We start from the raw sequence: 24783 nt of genomic DNA, 5'->3' as shown, positions 1-24783 counted from the left end.
CTGCTGTTTGCAGCCATAACTCATAATAAAATCTTGCTGTGTCAGCAGTGTAAGAGGCAGCAACCAACGTATTTTATGTTTATTATAAGTTTTATGATCACACAAGAGGTGCAGGGCAGGTGGGAAAAGTTGCCCATACAATTCAGGGATGATTTATAACTAGAACCTGTCAAATATTGCTAATAAGAGGAGCAATGCAAGGTGCATCTTGCCTTTGTTAAATAATAAGCGAAGCCACAAATAGACAGCAGGTGACATATTTATTTTTCTATATGAAAAATTAATACAATAAATTAATACAAATCTACATGCAGTATGCTACATGTTTGATAATTATTGGTAACCGTAAATGAAAGAAACCAGGACTCTAGACTATCAACAGATCGTACAAAGCCAAATAGTTCACTGGCTGGTTAGTTCAAAACTAGCCTAACGCCAGAAAAGATTCATTTACTTCACCAGTGGTGCCAATAATGTGACAAACCCTTCTGGTCCTCACCATCTCTGTGAGAACAGATTCATGTCCCTGAATGTGTTCTTGTGGGATTTTTAACAATCATTACATTAACTCCCTTTAAAGGTTGTTTGGAATGTATCCAAACAAACTTTGGATACAAAAAGTATCCACTGGTTATTTTGGATGACAAACGACAAGCGTATCCATGGCGACGCATACAGGTGTATTGGGAAACAAAGCATGGATAAAAGCAGTGCTAAGGGAGGTGAAGGTAGTTTTCAAATAATATTTGAAACTTAAAGAATAAAACTGAAACCAGATGCCATTTCCAATAGCTAAAGTTTAGTTAAAGCTGCCAAACATGCCATACATCGATTCAGAGAACTACTCACTATTGGCAGTGAAGCTCATAGCCAGTTTGGATCCAATTAGGTAAGAAATGTGTCGGTGTATAAGGAGAGAGAATTTAACTTTTTTAGGCAAGTGCTACCAGCCACTAGTTTAAATCTGAAGACCTGCAGTCAGCCTACAATATGAATCCAGCCTGGCTAACAATAAAATGACTGATTGTGTCTAATTACTTTAAAAATCTGTATGCATGTGGTAAGACATTTTCTAAGTTGAAGCCTTAAATTGGTGGTTCAAACATAGACTTCCACTTCACATTTGTGATGCATTAGTAGGCTTTGACTTGGATCTAGTCCCATCAGCAAACTGGCAATGAAAACATAAACAATCTGAGGAAATCTGTGCAATTCAGAAACTTAATAAAAAAACAAACAAAAAAAACAAAACTAGCATGTCTTCTGTAACGTCTTCTGTCTTCAGTATTTTGTGACAGAAACAGGAAGTTGGCTGATGTACTGTTGCAAACCCCTGTTTTCTGTGTTTCTGTCAGATAAGCATGTTTATGCGCTATGTTTCATGTTAAAGAGAAAAAGAGCACATTTATATGCTAAATATCACTGATTTGATTTGCCTGGGTGAAACTTTGGGATGAGGTCACGTTGGAGAGGACTGAGAAGAGAGAAAGTCCTTTACCTCAATAATACAGAGAGAATTAGCCTCCATACGGTGCAGTCCGGATTTTATTTTAGCATATTCAAAACAATTTATTAGGACGAGCTGTTTGTAATTTTTCACTCTTCTGTTTTTTATTTGGTCTAACCTTCACAAACCATTAGACCCGGATTCATTCTGAAAAGACTGACCGTTTCTTCTCTCCCTGCATTTAGCAAACAGGAGCACACACACATCTGTAGACACACAAACACACGTTTCATCGTTACCCTTGAAACACAAACTACACCAGAGACAGGTGAAGAGAGCAAATGCTGTAGGAAACGGCGGCCATGTTGTTATGAAGATGAATGAGGGCATTTTTACCACCAGTGTGGATGAAGGATGTCCTGTAAAAGGAAGACTGACAGAGTCTATGCTTTTCTTTTTTTTTTAAACCAGCTTTACTTCCTCTAGAAATCCTTCATGAATTTCATCAAATCCCAGCCGATCTCTGGACCAGCTGACCAGCGAAACTCTCCTCATCTGCTTTGGTTTTGAGCTCATTATTTTCACTACGTTTGGCCCTGTGTTTCCTCACGTCTCTATTGTTTCTGGTGCTGCTGCTGCTGTAGCTACATTTCCTCATGTGAATCATTAAAATTTCATCCAGTGTATAACCTAATTTACCGGAAGATATAGACAGCAGCTCAGCCTTTCCTGTGGGGAAATCTGAAAGGAACAACCTTAATGACCTCATGAAGACAAACACAGGAACAATTACTTTAATGAGTAAATAATTGTATATTCTCCGTTTGTGTCATTGCTCCAGCCAGGTTATACAGCCTCTTTTCTTTGTGAAAAGCCAGGCTATAAAAGTTAGCATTCCGCTAAAATCTGGTTTTAGTAACCAGTCCATTACAAAAGTATAAAAAAACGATTTAAATGTAGTAAAATGGAGCCATTTTAAACCAACTGCAGAGCAGTAAAGTATGGGCTGTTAGTGGTGTCAGCGTAACTCGCCAGTAACCAGTGTGGCGTTCTGATGCCAGACTCAACCATTTCAAAAAGCCAACAGCCATTATGAAAGCAATCTGAGCCCATCAACAAAGTCACGGGCTGATTACTTCCATGATTTAAATAAATAATGTCTGCATTGAAGCAAAAGGAGCCCTGACCATGTACTGGGTGCATATTCCTTAAAAGTAAATAAGTAAAGTTGTCAGTAGCATATTTCTGTGTTAGAAATCCTTTTTAGGTAAAATTCTAATTGTTTTTTGGTATCTGAATTTTTGCTCTTCATGATCACCAATATTAAGATAAACACATAAAATATATGTAATGAATCTGTAATAAGATTCCAAGATGCATCTGGGTATGTTACTGCTTTTTTTTGCACACAAAAAAACCTTAGTGATTTTGCACTTATACCTACCGACCATTTATTTAGAAATCAATACAAAAGCTTTTCTGCTGTTCACTACAAGCTCTTGTAACCAGAGAAATCGGTCCTGAGAGAACAGATAACAACCTCTAATATGTTCTGAAAGATTTACTGTTTTTCTTCTGGTACAAAAAAGACAGACCAAGGACAGATGTGCGGTGAATAGACTCGCTCTTTTCTAATGTTACTGACTACTGTTCTTTCCCTTAGCAACAAGCGCAGACATTAATAATACAGACAACTGATAGCAAGAATTGTTTGGGTTTGAAACCAGTTGTACATTAGAAGACACATTTAAACAATTTATTCAACCAGTTTCTGTGTTGAAGAAATTAAATTAGACGACTGAAAATCACAGATTAGAGTTTCTACAAACTTCCAGACTGAAGCAGAAAGATGTGAAGCAGCAATAAGTGTCTTTAAGTCTGAATTCAAAGGTTCTTGTAGTATTCTAGATAAATCTTAAAACAATTTGCACTGGACATAAATGACATACAGCATTAATAAGACAAAATGTAATGGTTTGCATTCTGTTGATTAAGTTTCTAATGTCAACATATTACCCTGACAAAACAAACTATCAAGATTAAACGAATTAATCTGTTTAAGTGTTTTCAGTCCTACAGTCTGAAAACATTTGCTTTGGTAGATTTGAGTCAATACAGAAATAATGTAAGGTTAATTAAATTCACATCCTGTGCTTACTCGGCTAATTTATTTAGTTCATCATTTGCTCATCTGGTTTCATAAAAGAAAACAAAAAATGATTATTTAAAGTCGTGGCTCAAATTTTTTTGCCGAGATGAGAAAAAAATTAATTAAGTATAATTGTAAAGAAAGAAAAATACGTATCGATTTGGATTTTTTCTTTGATTTGGTATTTTGTTGATTGGATAATAAGACATGTTTTATCATTTTGCCCTCATTGTGTCTCTTCCAAATGAAAATGGCAATAAATCAGGCATTGTACTTTATAAAACAAAAAATAAACGTCATCGGCTTTACTAAAATGTAATCAAATCTAAATATATAATTGTTTGACATCAATAAAGTTGATTTTTTTTGGCTCTAGTGGCCTTTATTTGATAGTTAATTGACAGTAAGGTGGGTAATGAGAGAAGGGGGAGGACATGCAGCAAGGGTCGCCAAGGCCGGGAATCGAACCTGCGACAGCTGCGTCGAGGACCAAGGCCTCCATATGTGGGTTGTGCTTAACCCCTGCGCCACCACAGCACACCCCAATAAAGTTGATTTCTGCCAAATTTGGTTTGGATTGATTGTTCTGACTCAAAGTTATGTGTGAACTGATATCAATATTAATACTAATACTTTGAAGCAATACATTTTTATTTACTTCTTTCTGTATTTCACTATATCTGTTTCTAATTGTTTCAATAGGTATGTCTGGAAAATAAGACTTAAGGTTAAACCTGAAAAATAAGTAAATTAAGAAAAGCTGAAAAACCTCTAAAATATTAAAATCTTAACCATGGAAACTTTGATTTGTTACACGTGTAGCCTGGAAACAAATCTGGGTTGCAGGAAGACTAGGAATTTGTTCCACTTGCAAAAAAAAGTTTAATTAAATAAATATCTGGAAGGTTATCCTGTCATAAGAACAACTTGATTAGGACCTTAAGTTGGACTCAAATGTTTTAAATGTACTCTTAAAAAGGAGGCAGATAAACTTTCCATGCCGACAACCAAATATAAAATGCATCAGTCATTGCCAGTAATTGGCTCAGTGCCAACTTATTCTTATTTTATATAATTATTCATAACTTAACCCATGTAAACATAATAATCTTACATCATGTCCAGGACTGATCCTGGATGAGAGCAACAGCTGACAAATAATTTATTTCAAAAATGAAACAAATTTATACATCTCATGAAAAACAAACACCAACGACCCTCCCGACCCCACTGAGGGACAAGGGTGCAAGAAAATGGATGGATGGATGAAAAACAAACAATACATTTGCAACCTAATATACTTGATTAAAAGGTAAAATTTTATTGTCTAATATTTAGAAATCTTGTAAAATTTGTTGTCATTCTTTAGTAAAGTGGTCTGATTTTAATACAACTTTTGGATGCATACCTTCAAAACGCCTGAATCAAATCATTTGCTCGATGACTGCAGCTGCTGCAGAGAGTACTGTGTATCAATTTACATTTAGCTTGCAGCATCACTGTGTTTAATTCCTCTCTCTCTCTAAGCTCCCGGTGTGGTTATAATGTCTTCTTCAGATTGCAACCAGAAAAACCCATATAATCTGTATTTCTGCGGAGCCACACTGTATCCAGATTAGTCCAGGGGGAATGCAGGATAAACATTGTAGCTCAGTAACACATCAGCTTGCGTCATATTAAGAATGTTCTACGTTTAAACTTGGATTTCTGAGTGGAGATTGATTTATTTAGTAATTTCTTCTGGTTTAACCTTTAATCTACTGTCATGTGGTGAAAATTACAAATACTGATTTAAAACAGTAATAGGAAACTTTTCAGCTGGTGTATTAAGAAAAGTTAACAAATCCACCAAAACCCTGACGTATTCATACTCTGGACGTTTTAGATTTAAAGTATAATTTTAATTGGACCAATATATTTCTACTGATTAGAACTAATAAGTCAGAGTCCAGACCTGATCTAATATAGAGCGTGTGGAGAGAGTTGCAGATTAACACCAAAAATAAATGGTTACGGTACAAGAAAAAAAACACAACTGGAATTATTAGAAGGGTTTCATTGCTTTGACCCTTAAAGGTTTTTCCACTGGTTATTAGAAAGGTTCTAAATAATTTTTTGCATGCTAGATTTTATTAAAAAAAATTTTTTTTAACTGCCAGTCATTTTATGATCTGTTTGGAAATACCATTTCCACCACAAACAAACTTCTTTGCTGGATGAAAATAATCTTAAATCTAAATCTGGCAGGTTTATGAATAATTTTGGGCATGAAAAGCCAGATGATCCATCAGATCATTACCATGGCTTCTCAGGCAGAAACCTGCATGCGGTTTAAATAGTTTGCCCGTTTTTTTTGTACAGAACCAATAAATTATTTTAGATTTCACGGCTTTGTTTTGGCGTTCAAGTAAAATTTGCTCAACAGCAATTCTAATACCCACACCTCATATGTACACTGTAAAACATTTGAAGGTAGCTTAACTTGAAAATGAAAGTCTACCTGCTGAAAATGCAACTTAAGTCAAGAAAAATGTTTTGGTTTTAACTCAGAAATTCATGAAGTTGATTTAACAAGAGACAAGTTGTCTAAACATTAACATTGTTTTTTAAGTTCATTAATCTTGAATTGTGTTGTTAAATGTATTTGTCTTAACAAGCAGAAGATAGTAGACACAACTAAATGTTTTTACAGTTTGAGTATTTGAATATAGTAAAAGCACAAAGAAGTGTTGTATTTGTATGCAAACTGCACAGGGATTTTATTTACAACAGGCCATCTATCAGGCAGTGGGCAGCCTGCGTCGACCCCAGGAGCCTCGGCAGTAAATATACGTCAAGCTGAGCTGATTTACGCACCGATGTAGAGAAGTGCAGACACTGAGCCACACAAGGACACAAACAAAAGACACAACCCACTCCAGATTTCCTCCACTGAAGTATTTGGATATAATTCAGGTGCTCTGCTGTCTGGTATTAGACAGACCATAAAGAGTATCAATAATCCATACCTGTGACATAAATTATTCACCTGAACACACAAGAGAAGCAGCACGTTATTCAGTGTGTGTGTGGACATGTGGTCAGGAAGAGAGGGAGGCATTTATTACTTCAGTTTGAAGATCCTTTGGCAGTATTTTATATTAATCCTACACGGGTAAATTTAAAAACACGTCCTGCAGAAGGACCTACGTTTCTTACTTTCAAATGGCTTTGAAAGGGAGTATGACCAATAAAGGGAACCTGGATTTATATTTCTTAGTAAAAGTATACTTTAATGTGGCAAAACTTTTACAAGCAATTCATCATTAGCAGAAAGAATTTTCTGTTTAGTCATCAGTGCAAAGTGTACTGCTATAGAGGTTAAGAACCAGTCCAAAGTGACCAAAATCCTCTATGTCTTAGCCGTCTCTCTGTTGGCATAAATGAATGGGTCATTAACAGGCTTTTCTGTAGACACTTGAATGCATCATTTGACTCAGTTGTGATGGACGGGGATGTATTTAAACATGCAGGATGATTCCTGGGGATCTGGTTTGTGGATCACCGCAGTATTTCATTCTTCTTAATTTTTCAGACATATTTTCCAGACAGGTCATGTGTACCTGGTTATTGCGTTGCATGTTTAGTGCAACTTTCTGTGTGTTTTAAAATCTGTTGCAAACTAAACAAAGGGTCATATGAGACGAACCAGGAGAGTGCTGATTTTTTTTTGTTTCTGTACATCTGGAACCAACGAACTGTTGATCAATACATAGGTTATCTACTGTCAGTCAACTATTAATAACACACACACACACTGTATTAAATGGAGAAGTTTTTGCTGTAGTGTTCAAATGTTCGCAAAAGGATTAACTTCTTTCCTAGATACAAAAAAAAAAGAACAGGAAGATTTGTCAATGTAGATTTAATTTTTCTCCCTCCAAAATGATCACAGCAGAAAATTACATGAGTTTACTTACCCGTTTATCTAGTATTAGACTGAAGATTAGCTAGTGTGTGTGAAAATGTTTAACATGATGAACACAGATGTTTATCTAAACTAATATGTCAGCTTGGAAGAATAGCAGAATAGCTCTTTTCAATTTATCTTCTCTGTTTTGATCTCATCTTTGTAAATGTGGGGACTAAATGTTCAAACTTGTAAAATAAGTAAAAACTGTCTCAATTGCTAATTTACCATCTATGACTTCTCTATAGTGCACATGCATCAACTTGGGCATATTTTCTCTTTAAACGGCTCTCATTTTTGTGAAGCATTAAGAATCTCATTTTCTTTGTTTCAGATTTCCCAGATGATCTCTGACGCCTCAAGAGAAGGAGTGACTGAAGCGGCCCTGAACCGCTACAACTCTCACTCCCCTGCACGCGCAAACTCTCCGTCACACACAAACTCTCCCTCCAACACGCCGGCTGTAACCACCTCGGCACCCACTGCCACTTCTGCAGCCGCCTCCTTCTTCGCCAGGTACAGTAAGATACTTCAGACCTAAATCTGTCAGACTGAATCCACCAAAGGTTCATATGTCAAACGTCAGTCAGTGTGGAAAAACTCAAGTTCAATCAAAACAATAAAAAACAAAATTAACAATGATTTCTTGGTATAAGTAATTATTAGTCTACGTAATCAAGTCCAGAAAAATGCTTAGCGAGATAAACACGGATGAAAAACACGGCACACTCAAAATGAACAAGTGAATTATTAATTCACTATATCTGAAGGATCGCTGGTCTGTCATAACTAATGAACTGCTTCAAATCACATTTTAAATGATACTGATGGTTTCTCTTTGTTGCTTTCACACCTCTTCTCTGCTGTTCATAATTAGATGCGTTTGTCTGACATATTAATCTGCTGCGCTTCAGTGTAGCAGACATAATGTTGTCTGTCAGAGGCCCAAATTACACAAGGACACTCTTAAACACACACACTCTTGATCTTTCCCCTCTACAGCCCCCTGAGCTGTCAAATATGAAAGGCTGTTTTACACAAACACACACATCTGGTTTACGTTATAAAAACCATCCAGCTGTAAGAGCTTAAAAAAACAAACTCAGATTGCTTAGACATTTGGACTCCCATTACAGTGTCCAGAGTTTTATGGACATGGAGTGGGGTATAAGAGTCTGACTGTTTGGTCAAAGATGGCACAGTTGAATGAATTAAAACAAAAAATAAAAACTGTATAAAGCAATCTGACTGTTTTTGTTTAAAAGTACAGAAATGCAACTACTGCTGTTAAAAAGTATTGTTACAGAAGTGATTATGAACAACTCAAATTTCCAAACACTGCATTTTGTCTTTTTATAAAAACAGTAAGGTTGAGATAGAGCTGGATGGTAAGGCTGAACAACGTGTCGCGATATAAGGGTTTCATTTCAGTTGATAATTATTGAGTAGTTTTTTTGTTTTTTAAATATCTAAAATACTGCTAAACTGGTGGCATAACCTTTTCCATTTCATCCACAATTTCCTCTTTTTATTTTTAAGCAGTTTTAAGGCACGGAGGTAAACCTGAAACTGCTGCTGCGCCAGTTACTCAACAGGTTGTTGCTAGGTAACCACAAGTTAGTCAAAAGGCTGTTGCTAGGCAACCACAGAGCAAGAAAGTTGTTTGATTTCACCAATCTTGCTTAGCTGCTTTGAGAGGTTGAGCGGCTAAAGTCTTTCCTCTGCCTACATTCCCCAGAATGCTGTGCGGTTCTGGATCGGGGTTCAGTGAAATTATTGAAGATCCTGTCAGATAGTTTTTTATTGATATTGGTCTATATTGATATATATAGTTATTGATTTGTGTCCAGGCCTAGATTGAGATAGAAATCCCCTCATTTGATGATTAAACACAGATGAGACAGCTTTCAAAATGCTAGAGTGCTACTTAACTCTCTAAGCAACCAGAGAAATGGATGTAAACACTACAAATTGTATAGAAAAATGTTATGGATTTAATTCCTATAACCGTAAAATAAAATCTTGAACCAGTTCAGATCTACTCATGTGTGTTAGTTATGCTTGTTTTCTCTCCCTCGTGTCATTGTAAGATTTTTTGTTTTAGTTGGGTAAGCATGCACTCGGTTGTATTTTTATTTTTGGTTGAGATGATGCGGGAATGTTTGTGAACTTGTCTATTAGCCTGTGTTTACAGTCAGTAAAATCAGCCTTGCAGGGCTGGTGAATCCCATGCAGGTATCGGTCTTTACTCTTAAGACGTGGGCTGCATCCAGACACAAACACAATCTTCGCTGGGCTCGCTGTCTGCACACTGCCAAATCCCTGTGTCCACTCCATGTCCTCTCACCTGATCCCATCTTCCTTTATTTCTCCTTGGCCTCCCCTGTCTGTCTCCTTTTCTTGTTTTCTCCTCAGCACACAGCTCTCCTGTTTTCATTTAATTGCTCTCCTCCTTTCCCATTGTTCTCTCCTCTCTTTCACCCACACCTTCTCTGTTCCCACACTGACCTTTCCTTTACCTCCACACTAATGCATATCTGAGTAATATCTTTCATTAGTGGCGATCTGTCTGTGGAATATGTCACACTTGCACAGCAGCTCTACATCTTCGCCGAGCCGCAGCGGCCCTCTGGGGACACTGGGATAGAGACTAGCTGCGGTGTGTGCATGCTCTTACTCACAAGGGGGAGGGAGTTTCTATCAGCGCAGGAATTTTTTTAACTGCATGCTCCGAGGATCGGATCTACGGGGATTTGGCTGGCTGTGTGTGTGCTGCATGAGGCAGCTGAGTAAATGAATTGGCCCCAAGTGAGTCGGTGAATTGGGAAGGCGTTATTTTAGATGGAGGATGGCAGAGATATGTGGGCTGCTGTCCCTTTTTCTGACCGTTTACAATTCTTGCTGACATTTTTTTTGGTGTTATTTAAGGAAAACGGTTTCCTCCAGTGATAGATGAAAACAAATTAGCCACACGTCAAATGGGTGGATTGATGATCCAGCCAGATGGGACATAAAAAGAGAAGTTATCTGATCAGATGAAGTACACATTTGTTTTGAATTTTGCTCACACAACCAAGAAAAGCCATTTTACTGCCACACAGCAAATAAATGTTGCACTTTTGCTTAATCTAGCCTTGATCATTGTGCCTTTTGTTGTTTCGCTTCCCACTTTACCTCCAAAGTAATCGACTTCACTTGAAGTTTTTACTTCTATCCAATCTGTTATGGGTTAATGAACAGTGAGGAAACACCCACAAAAATACCTGAACTTAATCAGAAATTAGAGTTTTTCAAGCAGACAGAACCATTATTAATGGCAAACTCCCAATTGAGCTCCGAGTTAGCAGCACCACAAATTTAGGTAATTGAGTTTGCAAACACCAATCAGAGCATGCCACAATCTCAGTGGAGACGGCTTTAAAGAAGTTGGAGATTTTGGGGCAACACAGGAAGTGGGCCCGCCAAAATTAAAGCCAAATGACTAAATGTGGGCTACTGGCACACGAAGCTCAGAGAGGAACGGCAATGACAGAACCTCAAAGAAGGACAAACTCAAAAAAGGTTCCTCCATTGAAACCATTTTTCCAAAACTGTGTACTGTAAATTAACATTTTCTATTGAAAGTCCAAATTTGACCATGAAAGATTTTTTTTTTACTTCGGAGAGAATCCAGGTAACGCATTATAATTTCGCCCTCCACCCCCGTTTATTCATTAATCAGGAAGTATTTGCTTTTTTTTTTTGTAGAAACAGCAGGGAATCAGAATTAATTTTACTCAAAACAACTCATTTGGATCAGTGGGATCATCAATGTAATCACTGACCTTGCAATCCATCCATTAGCTAAATATTCTTATCCTTACAAAGTCTTGCAAATGCAATTCTGTTTTAGAAATATCCAGAATCTTCTCACGCCTTTGAATTAACCTGTAATTTGCAGAACCATATCAGTCAGCTACAACAGTAATCCTCATCATTTCCAACAAAATGTGGTCATTTCTTTAGCCACATGTCCATGTCAGTAAATAATATCCGTAAAGTCAGTCTTCTGTCCATGCTAAACAGCCATTCTGACCTAATGCGACACACAAAAGCTCCCTTCCTCATGTCCACCATCACTCTCTGTCTCCCCTCACATCTTCTTCCATTGATGGCCTACTAAACAGAAAGTAATTAACCACTGAACCAACAACACAGCCAGGAGACACCAGCCATCAATCAGCAGAGCTGTTTGTGTTTGCTGGAGAGGAGGAAGAAAACAAAGCAGCATCTTGTTACCAGCCGACCTCTGATGCTTTCTAACGAGACAGATACCTGAAGTCTACGAGGGGAGAAGAGGCGGTCGGTGCTCAAGGAATCGATGCTCTTCAGAAAGGATGAGTGGATATATGGAGGGCAGCGAAGAAGTGGAGAGGATGGAGAGGAAAAATAATGAGTGAGAGAATGAAACCAAGGGTTTCAGGAAGGTGGAGCCCAAGAAGGAACGGAGGACAGAAAGGCAGTAACGGAGAGGAGCTGATGATTTGATTGAGCCGAGTGATGTAAAACAACTACAATTCACTTTACGGTTAGTTTGAAATAGATCCACTTAACCAAATCCCACACCACCAATTACCAGCTATTGTTTGAGTGTTTGTTACTTAAATTTATCCAAAGATTGAATCACTGAGGAAGACAAAACGTTTCAGAAACTGAAACCCAAATGTTTCCCACCAGAAGAAAACTGTAAGAATAAGATATTAATTTTTTTGTTTAGCTGTGAACAGTCCCAGCTAAGCATTATTGCAGCGAGAGTGAAAAAAGAAAATGCATGGAGGTTACAAGCAGGAATCCCCTGCAGCAGAGTGAACAAATCCATCATTGTCACGCCTCTTACTGCAACCATCAGCAGCACTGCAGCAGGCCCTTATTTCATTGATAGCACAGAAATCACATAAAAAATATTAATGAAACGCAGAATAGAGAAAATAAATTCACCAATTCTTTAAAAACTCCCGCGATTCAAAAAAGCATGTAAACTGATTTCAATACAATCCTGCAGCATACAAAAAGGTTTCAATAAATTTCTTCACATGATGCATGGGGGAGGTTTTGAACATTACACCAACATAATACAAACCTGTAATTGCCTTTGATCGCATTTCAAGCGCGTAAGCTTAGCCTGCACCCTCAAAAAATCCCAATTAGTGGTCTTCTCATGGAGGTTCGTTTCACGCTGTGTGCAGTCAGACACACACACACACACACACAGGGATCCACACACAAATCTCCAGGGAGAGCCAGTCAAATGGTGAAGTGCTTCATCGTAACACGGGTCACTTGATTCACATCTCCCTTCCTGTCCCCCTCTCCTTTTGCTGACTCTCTCCCTCACTCTCATTTCTGAAACTTGCAGCAGTTAATTGAAAGCCAATGGTGTGAGAATACAGCTTCTTGACAGAGAGTGTATCAGGGCAGAAGGTCTCACACTCTTTCTTCCTCTCCTTACATGTTCTCTAAATTAAATATGTGGGTTAAAGCAGAGCCGTGCAGGAAGCCCTGCTGCAGCTGTTTTAGTGGACTTTCATTGTGTTCAATCGGTGATAGAGCAGCTGGATGTGAAAGTAGTTACAGTTGGTGCAAGGAATAAAATAACATCTTAATGACTCTGTACTCTGTAGTGTGCATTAACCATTCAATGCCCCAAAACCACTGCAGAGTACAAAGACGGTAATATTTCTAAAGCGTCGTAATGAAAGTTTTCAGGTGAAGGGAAGATGAACCAATATATTAAATTTACAATAGAAAACAGTTGTGGTGTGTGTGTACATTTAAGCTTATATGCATAATTCTGACAGTTAATTAGAGAAACTATACAACAAAAATCAAACTTGTACACAAACTAATATTACCTTTTTGCCATTACTAAACCTATGTTGTCCGATGTTGAAATGTAAGTTTTTTGGATAAAATTCAGTGAGTTCTTACATCTGATTTTAACCCAGCATTCTAATCATTTAATGGAGGTTACTGCTTCTCTCCCTCAGAGCTGCTCAAAAGTTGAACTTGACGTCGAAGAAGAAGAAGCAGAAGACCACCATGGTTGCAGCCCCTCTGACATCATCTCCGTCCTCGTCCTGCGACCCTCATCTGTTCCCGACTAACTTCAGCTCTGCTTTGGTGACGATGCCGCCGCCTGCTCCACCTTGTCTTCTTCGAGCAGCAAACAAGATCAAAGATACGCCCGGCCTCGGAAAGGTATCACGATGGCTTTTCTTTCTCTGGCATGTTATTTTTCCTTTAAAACTCAGAAAAGGTTGAATCCAACACTTAAAACATTACCTGTCATTGAATAGGGATAAAGCGTTAAAAATACAGCTCTGGGAAAAAAGAGATCCCTTAAAGTCATCATTCTGTCTGATTTTACTCTTTATAGGTATATGTTTGAGTAAAATAGTATCTCAGATAATCAATTGTTACAATCACGAATATCATCAGAGTGTAAAATATGTTGACTCTTGAAGTGGATGACCACACTGGGTGTCAGATTAGAACAGGAATTGAAGGCTAGCAATTTTAAACTTAAAATACGAAAAATCCTGATGTAGATCACATGGTGATTGATTAATTTATGACACATTTTTAGCAATTAGCTCTTCTGGAGTCACCTCATTCGTACTAAAAATATTATTTTGTGTCTATGTAAATGTGTGATTTTAAAAAAATAGATTTTATTAAGTTTGTTAAAATTGATTGGGGGATTTTGTATTGGGGTACAAATACAGATAAAAAACTTCTTGTTTCGAAAGCTGTCTTAAATATAGAAAATACTGGTTTATTCCCAGATAAGCCTCTCTATTGCTGATGTTTTTGTGAATCATTCATACTTTTATGAACTGAAAAGAAAATTGCTCTTTTTAGACAAATGAAAGCAGACAATTTGTGAAAAGCAACCCAAATAAAAACTTCTAAAAATATATATAATTTCCAAAAAGCCTGCAGCAACGTTAATTAAGACTCCTTTAAAGTGTTGCGGTAAATTCTAGATCTCTGTCTGGATTAAAAGCTTGTGTCTTAATCAGCGAACAAAGAAAACAAATTAGCAGTAAAAGTTAGAACTGTGTAAAGGTATTTCTAAATTGTGGTGTATGAATAAATTCTTGAATGATCAATCATAATATAAAATAGAATAAACAGAAATGTGAATTTAGACATGTATTTATATGTTACTGCCAATTGCAATTAGCATAGCATCATTGAGGAATCAGCTACTCCAAAACTCAAAGTGAATCAGTTTGGGGGAAGTTGTTATTTTTTTCTTTTTTTTATCCTTTTCTTAGAGTTATTTAAGCCCAAATAGTGCTGTAATTTGATGAAATACTGAGCTGTAGCATTTTATCCTGACCTTCACCAGTTTAAATGTGTTCGCTTGCGTGTGTGTGTGTGTGTGTGTGTGTGCGTGTGTGTGTGTGAATGTGTGCGTGTGCGTGTGTGTGTCAGCTGGGCTCCCCGGCTGTAGGATACCAAAATATAACCTAATTGTTACCATGGTAACACATTTCAGGCTGACAAAAGTCATCTGTCACCATCGCCACTGGGTGATGAAACACACAAGAAAGAGAGAGAGTGTGTGGGCGTGTGTGCTGGGGGACCAGTCACACACTCGGCTCTCAAGTGTGTGCAGTATTGATCGTCCATGTAATGAGTTTTTAGTGCCGACCCCTCTACATTTTGAGGCTCCCTGACTTTGTGGCCCCATCAGCTGGAAAACAAACAACTGTCGGATAAAAGAATCAAACTTCCTGCGGAAGTTTCCGTATCGAAACTTGCAAGAGAGGAATTTGAAAAAAATAAACGCATCCCGTTTTTTTTTTGTGTGTGTGTGTGAATCATCTGTTGTTTGAGCTCCATGTGTTGGAACCATTTGGCTCTGAGGGAATTTGTCAAGTACGAGTGGAAATATGTGCGTGCCGTTCATATTAACTACCAGATGAGACCGAAAGCCATCTCTCTGTTCAATTGCATTTGTATTGAGTCGTAGTAAAATGTTACAACTGTTTAGTCTGAAAATCCTGACGATATTTAGAAAAGATTCAGGGTAATATTGCTTCCATCTCATCAGTTTTCAAGCAACATTATTTGCCACTGAAATAATTGGAACTACTACTGGAATAAAAAAAATACAGTGCACAGTAAAATAAATACTGTTGCTATTTTGATTAAATTACACCCACTGAGTAAGAGGATCCACGTATTTGCTTTTAAAATCACTACAATTCAATGTGTGGCGTTGTGTTGAAATGCTTAGTAGTTTAATTTCTTTGCAACAGAAAGCAATCATTTTGCCTTTCGGAGTTTCTGTGTCTATCTCTCCATATGGAGATGACAGATGTCCTCTCAGTTGTCAAGGAGACCAGTTCTAGATTGCATATTCACGCTTATAACAAATGATTCTGCCATCAGCCCATAAGCACAAATCACATACTGTAATACAGCTGGAAGAAACGTGATAAAGGAAAAAAACCTTTCCTCACATCATACCTGGCTTTTACTTTTCTCATTACAGCTACATCTCAGTTAGTTAAAATCGTCATTTATTTCACTAATTTGATTAAAAAAGTGAAACTAATATTTGTTACTGGCCCTTTGCAACTTCCATCACTTAATCATTGGCGGCGCCATGATGGACGTCGGAAGTGAGGAAACGGAGTATTGAACTGATCGACTGATGTGATTTTCCCAAGTTGCTTTGTCCGTTTACTCATCGCTTCTACTTGTTTGAGTCAAACTATTTGTCTTTGAGCACAACACACCTTTGAGGGTCATAGACAGCGGTATTTACATGACATGACTAGCTTACAAACCAATCCATACTTCCTCCCTCCTGGCGTCTTAATCAAATTACCGATTTTACCGGAATTCACACCGCATTATTTTTTGCCACTATGTCATAAACAACGTTTCCCTTTACACCAGAGTAACATTAAAAACGTACAGAAGACGTGTCGCTAACCAGTTTTTCTCCGTATATGCTAGGCTACATGAACATGACGGTGGGGCACTGTCTCCATGGTTACCAGTGATTAGACACGTACCTTCTCCATAATGCAATATTTTATATCTTTCTAATCATACTTACATATAAAGTATATGAACGTTAAGCTTCTTACCTTGTAAAAAATGTTCTCTGCAAATTCGCGGTTACACCGAGGGCTGACGGTCATTATGATTAACAGTTGCTATCCGTCGCCGCCGTATCTTTCCTCGTTAAGTTATACAATAAAATGACATGTTTGGTTTTCATCCTCGTCTGTTTGTGCAGCCGACCGCGCAGCATCCTATGACCATTTATACTGCGAAATCAACTACATAAAAGTGATATTATGCCACCACATGTGCGTTTTTTTTGACAGGCTTTACAGGAGCGTTATTTCACGTACATTATGGTGGAGCGGGCGGAGTTTCGAAGAGTGACGTCACGTGCAAAGGGTCAATAGCTAGCTGTATGGCAAGCGCATTTATAATAAAATGTTTGTTTCTCGAAACAAATAAAAAGTGTCAGTAAAATGCATTTTTATTCGGGAAACCAAAACAACTTAAAAACAGGTGTAAGACACTTTTTTTTTTTTTTTTTTTAGATTTCGGTGTTAAACAACCTCTTACACTATCCTCACTATCATTTGAAGATTTTCTAATTTCTTAAAATGAACCGATTAGTGAACTAAGATCCAAAAAGACAGTCATTGCATATAAAGACAAGGCAGCATTTTATGATTTAGACCAAAGATGCCCTCCATTGTTAAAGTTATTCAGCTCACAGTCACAGTGACACACACGCTCATGCAGACATATGGGGAGAAAACGGCTGTAGCGACATTTCTCCAGTAAAAATGTCATCTGCAGAGGGGGGTCTGCTCCCTGCTGAAATATTATTTCCACACATGCACACTCACACTCTGGCCTGCATGCTCACAAATTCATAGGATTACAGTGAACATGGAGAAGTGTCAAGGAAGAGGCAAAGCTCCCGCTGGACGTGTGAGCGATACATCCGACAGAATACATGAAACTTGTCTGAGGCTGTAATGGCGGGTTAGTGTTGTCCCTCATGGAAATACTGCAGAAAACAGATTGAGACGTTTCACATGAAGCCGGGGGAAACCAGTCTGCACAGGTCTGAACCCTGAATCCCTCTGAATCTATGAGACATTTGTATCTAAAAGACACCTCTTGTAATGCCTCTGTATATTGCTCTAAGCTCCACCTTAATTTAATCCAATTAGTCAGTTGGGAGTCTTTCATTTAGACCAGTGACTGCAGGAGGAGAGCTGAGAAAATTAAGCTGTGTATGGATTACCACTCTGGAAGCCATCTGTAATTTACATACATTTACAGCAGAGATTTTTTTTTTTTTAAACTTATTCTTTATTAGAAAAGCCATGCATTGTGTGCAAAACAAGTCAGGGAAGTAAATTCGACAATATTACAATTTTGAGAACAGATTGTGAAGCGAGTAGAGATTAGGAGTCAAATGCATCACTTAGAGAGAACATTTACCTACATCTACAATTCATAATCTATTAAGAAAATCAGTGTAAATCAGTTGTTCCCCATCAAGGATATTTTAAATGTAAGGAAGTCAGTAAGTAAATGTCAAATCTCATGTTTGTGTACATTACTCAAATAAAAAAGGAAATTAATTTGCAAGGTTTTTAAGAAAGATGAGATGATTTAAAATAATTTTAACCTAAATCAATCTGGACCTAAACATCATTAGTAACCATTTGTAAGCCGTCAGTGAGAGCCAGGTTTAGGAAATTATAATTTCTTAAAATAATGCGTTAATCATATTTTTGCTACATGAAACATCGCAATGCTGTCATTAAACCTTGCAGCCCTATCCCACACGTGCCTGGGTGTGAAACATAAGAGCATGTCACAGTTTCGCCGCAGGGTTCACATCTCCTCCTCTAAGCTGTCACTTCATTTGCAGGTCTCCGTCACACCTGATGTTCATACTGTTCAGCTCACCTGCAGGAGGACGAGCAACACGCTAGGAGACGCTTTGATGCCCAAGAGGAACAGCTTCCTTTTGTCTTTTGTTCTCCTTTAAACCGATGTGCTCCTCATCTCTTAAGTCTAAACGAAGCATAAATCTCATCTCTCCCTGCTTCTTCTCTACTCTTTATCCCAGAGCTTTATCCCTCGTTCAATCTCACCAGCCTGCGTTTTGCACACATGCACACTCACAGATTGCGACTTGACCTTGGGGGAAAGTGATACTATGACAGATAATCAATTTTTAATAGCAGCTACGATTCCTCTCAAGTCACAAGCTGTGTGTCTGTGTCACGACTGAGCAAGTGTAAGCGCATTTAGCACAGGCATGCATGTTACCGAGCATCTGTGTGCCTTGTATCTAAATGATTGAGCGAGTCTGTTATGACAGTCCAGTCCAGCAGCCACTTTGTTCCACCTCATCACTAAAATATTAATGCTTTCAGTGCTGGCTGTCCTGGAGGATGTAACCAATACACACACACACACACACCATCTTTTATAGGTTTTATCTTGTATTTTATGGCTCTGTGGGGCTCTATAAATCAAATAGATGGGGCTTAAATTTGAAAATAGACTAGAGTGAGAGGAGCACGTGATTTCCTCATTCAGCAGCATCACTTTACCTTTAACTGATCAGATGGTTGGCATGCTGGAGAAAATGCTTTATATTCAAATATTAATGACCTACATTTATTCTGTTATACATTATATTCAGCTAGTCTGATCATCCTAAATCAGTGTTTCTCAATCCTGGTCCAAGGATTCACTGCCCGGCATATTTCAGATGCATCTCTGCTCCAGCACACCTGAATAAATTGCTAGCATTAGCTTCTGCAAACCACCAAGTGCTGGAGACGCCTGTTAAAGCTGCAGTATGCAACTTTTATAAAAAAAATAAAAAATACGGCTCTGGAAAATATAAAGAGTCCACTGCACTGAACCCCACTGAAAACCTCCAAATATTGATTTCTGAACTCTTCCTGAGTTAAAACATCAGAATTGTTGTTTCTAAATTAATATAAACTTGTTTTATTTGCATTATTTGAGGTCTGAAAGCTCTGCATCTTTTGGTTATTTATATTCTACTACAATCATACATTTAAAAAATTCTAATATAATTATTTAAAAAGATTTGATGGAGATGGCGGTAACTTTAGAGGCAACGATGGAAATAGGATTTATTTATTTTTTATTAGAGGATTTCCCCCACAGCCCCATCTGTATACCCAGTGTGAAATTCTGTCCCAAATCAATAATCAAATATTTATTATTTTAACACTTCTTAAAAATGACACACATTATCCTTGTCTTATTTTCTTATTGTCTAGTTACACACAAACCTTAAATCTACTTTCTGAATTCATCTGAGGGCTTCCATCATAAATCCTATGGTACAGTGAGCTAATCTGGAATAAATACTCCAGCTAAAATTAGCATTGATCTCAATCAGGAACTTTTTCCCCCCTTGTGGCGTTTGCAACCATCTTAATGCATATGTTTGCACAAATGTGTCTGGGATCCTGCAGACTTTGGGAACCAATTAGAGCTCGATTTCAGCCTCCTATTGATTTTCCAGCCAATAGCAATGAAGCGCTGTGGTGGTGGACTATTGAACCCACTTCCCCCGCTCAGGGCGAGCTGTTCCCGTTTAGCAGAGTTCCTCGCTTTAAATTGGCTGAGTGTGGTATGTGAAGTGAAAGAACAGCAGGATCTATATCGAAAGGTGCCTAATTGTGGTGAGATCGGTTTCTCAGGAGGAATCGTCAGAAAGGTGTCTCTGCCCTTTAGCTCAGAACCTCAAGCAGGCGATGAGAGAAGAAGACATAACTCCTAAATCAAAGCTGCAACATGCAAAGCTCTGCACAGTTCATCATGACGTTTAAAGACATAAAAATGTTTTCTTAAGTGCAAGGGATATGCTTTCTTTTGTATAAGAAAGCCCCTTTCCCCGAACAGCTGAATTCATCGCAGATGGAGGAGAAGATGGAGAATATAAAAAGGAATAAAAGCAAAAGCCGGAGAGTCGTCTTATTTGTTCAGAGGATAGAAAGGAAATGAGCCTCAGAGAAGGGAGGGAATGAAAAAGGCAGGCACCAAAATGAGGAACGTAATCTCCCTTAAACAGAGAAAGAGGTTTGTTTAAATATATATAATGAAAGCGAAGGTTTGTAAAAGAAGAGAGAAGGACGAGGAAGGCTGGAGAGCAAGAAACGAGAGAGCTACTGGTCACCTGCTTTCTCTTCTCCATCTTTTGTTCTGAAATAAACCTTACATCTTTTTCCTCTTCCATCTTTTACATCAAACAGGAAAAAGACTCCATTAGCTTTGTGTTTATATTGGCTTTTACCCTCTGCCAGGTGTATTGATTGGAAAAATCCCAATGATCAGAGATTATGGGTGTGAGTTGATCAAACGACAAACATTTCTGAAATTAGATGAAGCCTTAGGTTAAAAAAGGCTTCTCTAATTAGTGTTCATCAATATGCTGCATTAAATACCTATAAATATGGTTATTTTGATATAGTCAGTCAGCATATATAAATATATCCCTTTAAAAGTCTATAGTGGAGCACATGTAGCTAATTCTACAAATATTTAAATAATTTATTCAGGTAGAGCTCATCAGTTTCATATGCAAGTATTGGCCAATCACCGATCTCCCAAAATCAACCCTTTCATGTATAAATTATGATCCTTTGTCAGGATTTTTTCCAAGTGTTTCCGATTTTCATAAATCGGAAACATAAAATATAAAAACGGTGGGGGGAAGAAAAGTTGTCAAAATAATTTCTATGATTTTTTTGTAGGTGATCGGTTCCGATTTTCAGTAATAATGGTCTTTAGAGGTTACATATGTCACAATATTTTTAACCTGCAAGAGCAGAAGGAGGGACTGGATATTCCCAAGTTGCTTTTTCAACTGTCGGCCATATTGGATTTAACAAAAAATGTCTTGCACTTGCAACTGATGGCCAGTAGTTGGCAGCGTATTGTAAGATGCACTAATGTCCACTTCAGTGGTCTGTGTGTATTTATAACATATAAAAACCCACAAGAAACAAGAAAATTGTTTTTAGATAGCTGTACCGCCTTGCATGAAAGGGTTAAGAAAATCTGCGCCGATCCCTGATAATTTTTTATTGTCAACATAACATTATATGATCAGTCACAATGCAGTGTTGTGTAAAACCCTCCAGACTCCCAGAGGTTTAATGTCTTCTGAAAGAAGGTGGTAGTATTTTCATGTCCCAGATTACGGAGTAAAAAAAAAAAGACAGTAATTTTGAGAAATTGACTTTGAAAGCCATTATGGCCTCATTTCTGCTTCACTCTCCAGCCTTTCACCTGCTCAAACATAAAGACCAAATGGGTTTCCGACGCGGAGCGCCTCGTGGGCTGCACCTTATTCGGTGTGCGGCGGTAAAATCTTCCCCTCAGGCCGATGGGCTCCTTCACTGGGGTCAGCAGATGGCCTTGCTCTGCTTCCACGTGTGTGTGTGGGGGGGGAGGGGGTTGGTGTTTGCGTGCAGTGGTGAGGGTTTGGAGGTATTCCTTTTCTAACTCGTGATCTGGGAGCACAGTGTTGGGTTTTTGATGTCACACAACTTAACCTTTGTTCAGAAAGCTGAAACCCAGAATATGTTTCGCTTTAAACAATAAACCCATTTTTGAAAAATCTTAGAACTTAAAAACAAACTGTCTTAACCAAAGATGCGTTGTACAAAAGGAAGAATGCAAGAAAGTGCTTCATGTTTAACTGCCTTTGTCCTTTTTAGATACGCTGTTGGTAGGACTGACGCAATAAATCATCCATCCATCCATCCATCCATCCATCCATCCATCCATCCATCCATCCATCCATCCATCCATCCATCCATCCATCCATCCATCCATCCATCCATCCATCCATCCATCCATCCATTCCCATTTGCATGACTGGAAGATAAAACTGGTGCTTTGGTCTCAACTAGCCCTTTTTTTGACCGGTCAGTTTTGTTTATAGACTTTATTTTTAATTTTAGTTTTGATTATTTATTTAGGATATTTAAAATGTCTTACAGGTCCAGTTTAAATGTTCATTAGAAATTCAAGTCTATTTATTTTTGACAATGTGTTCTTGCATTATTTTGCTATTATTATACCATAAAGGTTTGATTACAATCCTTTATGAGATTGTACAGTTTAGTTTTCATTGGTTTTATATGACATTACCCATCAGATTAAATAATCTCAGTCGTAGTATCAGATTATAATACTGTCAAAATAAAAGCAGCAGATTCAATACGAAAGAGAAAAGAGGTGAAGGAAAAGATCAAGGCTGAACTCGAACACTTTTCAAACTTTAAGCCATTGTGAACCAAGATGAAAACTTGTTGTTTACATCTTGGGATGTTTTACTCCCTTCCTTTAGCTGACGCAGCTTTTTGCTCCTGCTGATATCAAAGAAAACAACCGCCAAGCTAAAATGTGACTGCTAACAGTTTCAGACTGGAGATGAAGGAAAGGAGGAGAGGAAGAGAGGAAGCTAAAACTGGATTCCTGCAAATCAGGCCTTTTGATGTGCGGAAGTGAATGGAGATGAATAGAAAAAAAATAGGAAGGGATTAAGGAGAGGAAGAGATAACTAGAGAGTGACAGGTGAAGGAGGAGAAGAGATCAGGGAAGTGGAGGCGCTCAGGGTGAATAAGGGGATGAAAGCAGGAACACAAGCGTGTCGATACCCATGTAGCGCTAAAAGCTGAATTTTGTGATTCTTTGTGAGTCATTTCTCAAAGCCAAGGTGAGAATAGATTTTTTTCCAACAAAAATCCTTCACAGACATGATAAGAATAACGTTTCAGTGCTTAAATGTTAAAAAGAACCTCTTATAAATTGAAAATACAAAGTTGCTTTAAAAGGCATCTTTAAAACCACAAAAAACTTTTCCTCAACTCACTGCTGGATGTTTATTTTTATGTAATAAGCCTGATTTTCTTCTATCTCAGACTTTTGCCAGCTTGTTATTAGCTTACCATCAGTTTTCTTTTTTCTTTTTACATTTTATTTATTGTTATAAAACACAGATTAAGACGAATTTATAGGTATACATGGGCAAGGAGTTGATAATTATTCTGATGCTGTATGTTCAGCTGTTATTTAAAATTGTCACTATTATTTTCCATAGATTTTCTTGTCCTGTTATGAGTTTGTTTGTAACCATTTTTGTCTATTTAATACAATTTATTTGTTGGCTCTTTAGCACAGTATATTGAACAAGCACATGGATATTATAACATGGTTTTAATTACAAGTATGTGATAATTTTATGCATGTATATATTTTCTCTGTCCTACTGATCGCTTTTCTTGTTTTTAAAACCTTGTTTGAAATAATAATAAAAAATCCAATTAACCTAGGTTCAACATCTAGTTAAAGTAACAGGAGTTCTGTAAAATGCCAAACTCCTGTTTAATTTAAATAAACATAAAATATGAACTACAGAGGAACATAGACTGGGAGATTACCAAAAGAAAGGGTTGTGAATGTTCGACCAGCAAGAAATGTTTTGAACCGTCCTACTTCCAAACGCTGCCTGTAGTTTTAAAAAGTCCAACTGAAGCCGTTTTCTGGGGTAGATGTCGGACCTGGTGTTTTGTTTTGGGTCGGTTCTTCCAGTGAAAACGAAAATGGCCCCAGAAAACTATTCTGGTTCTTGGAAAAGGAAACGCAGCTTAAAATGGCGGCCGGATGTTTTCCATCGGGATTCGTCACATTAGTGTTTGCTCACATGTGGAAATCAGCAGCATAAAACTAACCTGCATTCAGAGCATTGATTAAAGTAAATAGACATCAGAAGGACATAACGTGAGAAATGTCTCGTTAACTTAAAAGCTAGGACAAAAACAGTGGTGGATATCACATCCAAAATACAGTGATTTACGTCAACGGCTAATTCTTCCCAGTTTAGCTATTTAACATTAGCTTTAGGCATCACTGTAACATTTCAGCTAACTGGAGAAATGACTTGCTTATAAACCCCAGAAACATCCCGTTTGGCTGACTGCTCTTCATGAACAGGGTTTTAAATGAGCAGCACTTTGATATAATTAACCACCTATAATTAGCAAAAGCAACTTCATACTGTCTTGATATTAGCTTTCTTGCTAATCCAGTTTTGTAGCCTCACATCGTCTCATCCGACACCGCAGGTGTGTGGGC

The 24783-nt window shown here is 37.8% G+C and overlaps 1 protein-coding gene across 3 annotated transcripts in view; it reads left to right on the top strand.

Moving 5' to 3' along the window:
- The window catches only part of kif26ba (kinesin family member 26Ba), a 106744-nt gene that overhangs the window by 34561 nt on the left and 47400 nt on the right, over positions 1-24783 (top strand). For all 3 annotated transcript variants that reach the window (XM_008405769.3, XM_008405767.3, XM_008405766.3), the window contains exons 4-5: positions 7880-8061; positions 13572-13782. In XM_008405769.3, the coding sequence (XP_008403991.2) occupies positions 7880-8061; positions 13572-13782 (393 nt within the window). The remainder of the gene's footprint in view (positions 1-7879; positions 8062-13571; positions 13783-24783) is intronic.

The sequence above is a fragment of the Poecilia reticulata genome, chromosome 3 (genome assembly GCF_904066995.2).
Source record: "Poecilia reticulata chromosome 3, P_reticulata-male-v2, whole genome shotgun sequence".
NCBI classification, from domain to species: domain Eukaryota; kingdom Metazoa; phylum Chordata; class Actinopteri; order Cyprinodontiformes; family Poeciliidae; genus Poecilia; species Poecilia reticulata.
The sequence above is the reverse complement of the archived record's forward strand: the minus strand, read 5'-3'. Positions and strand labels throughout refer to the sequence as shown.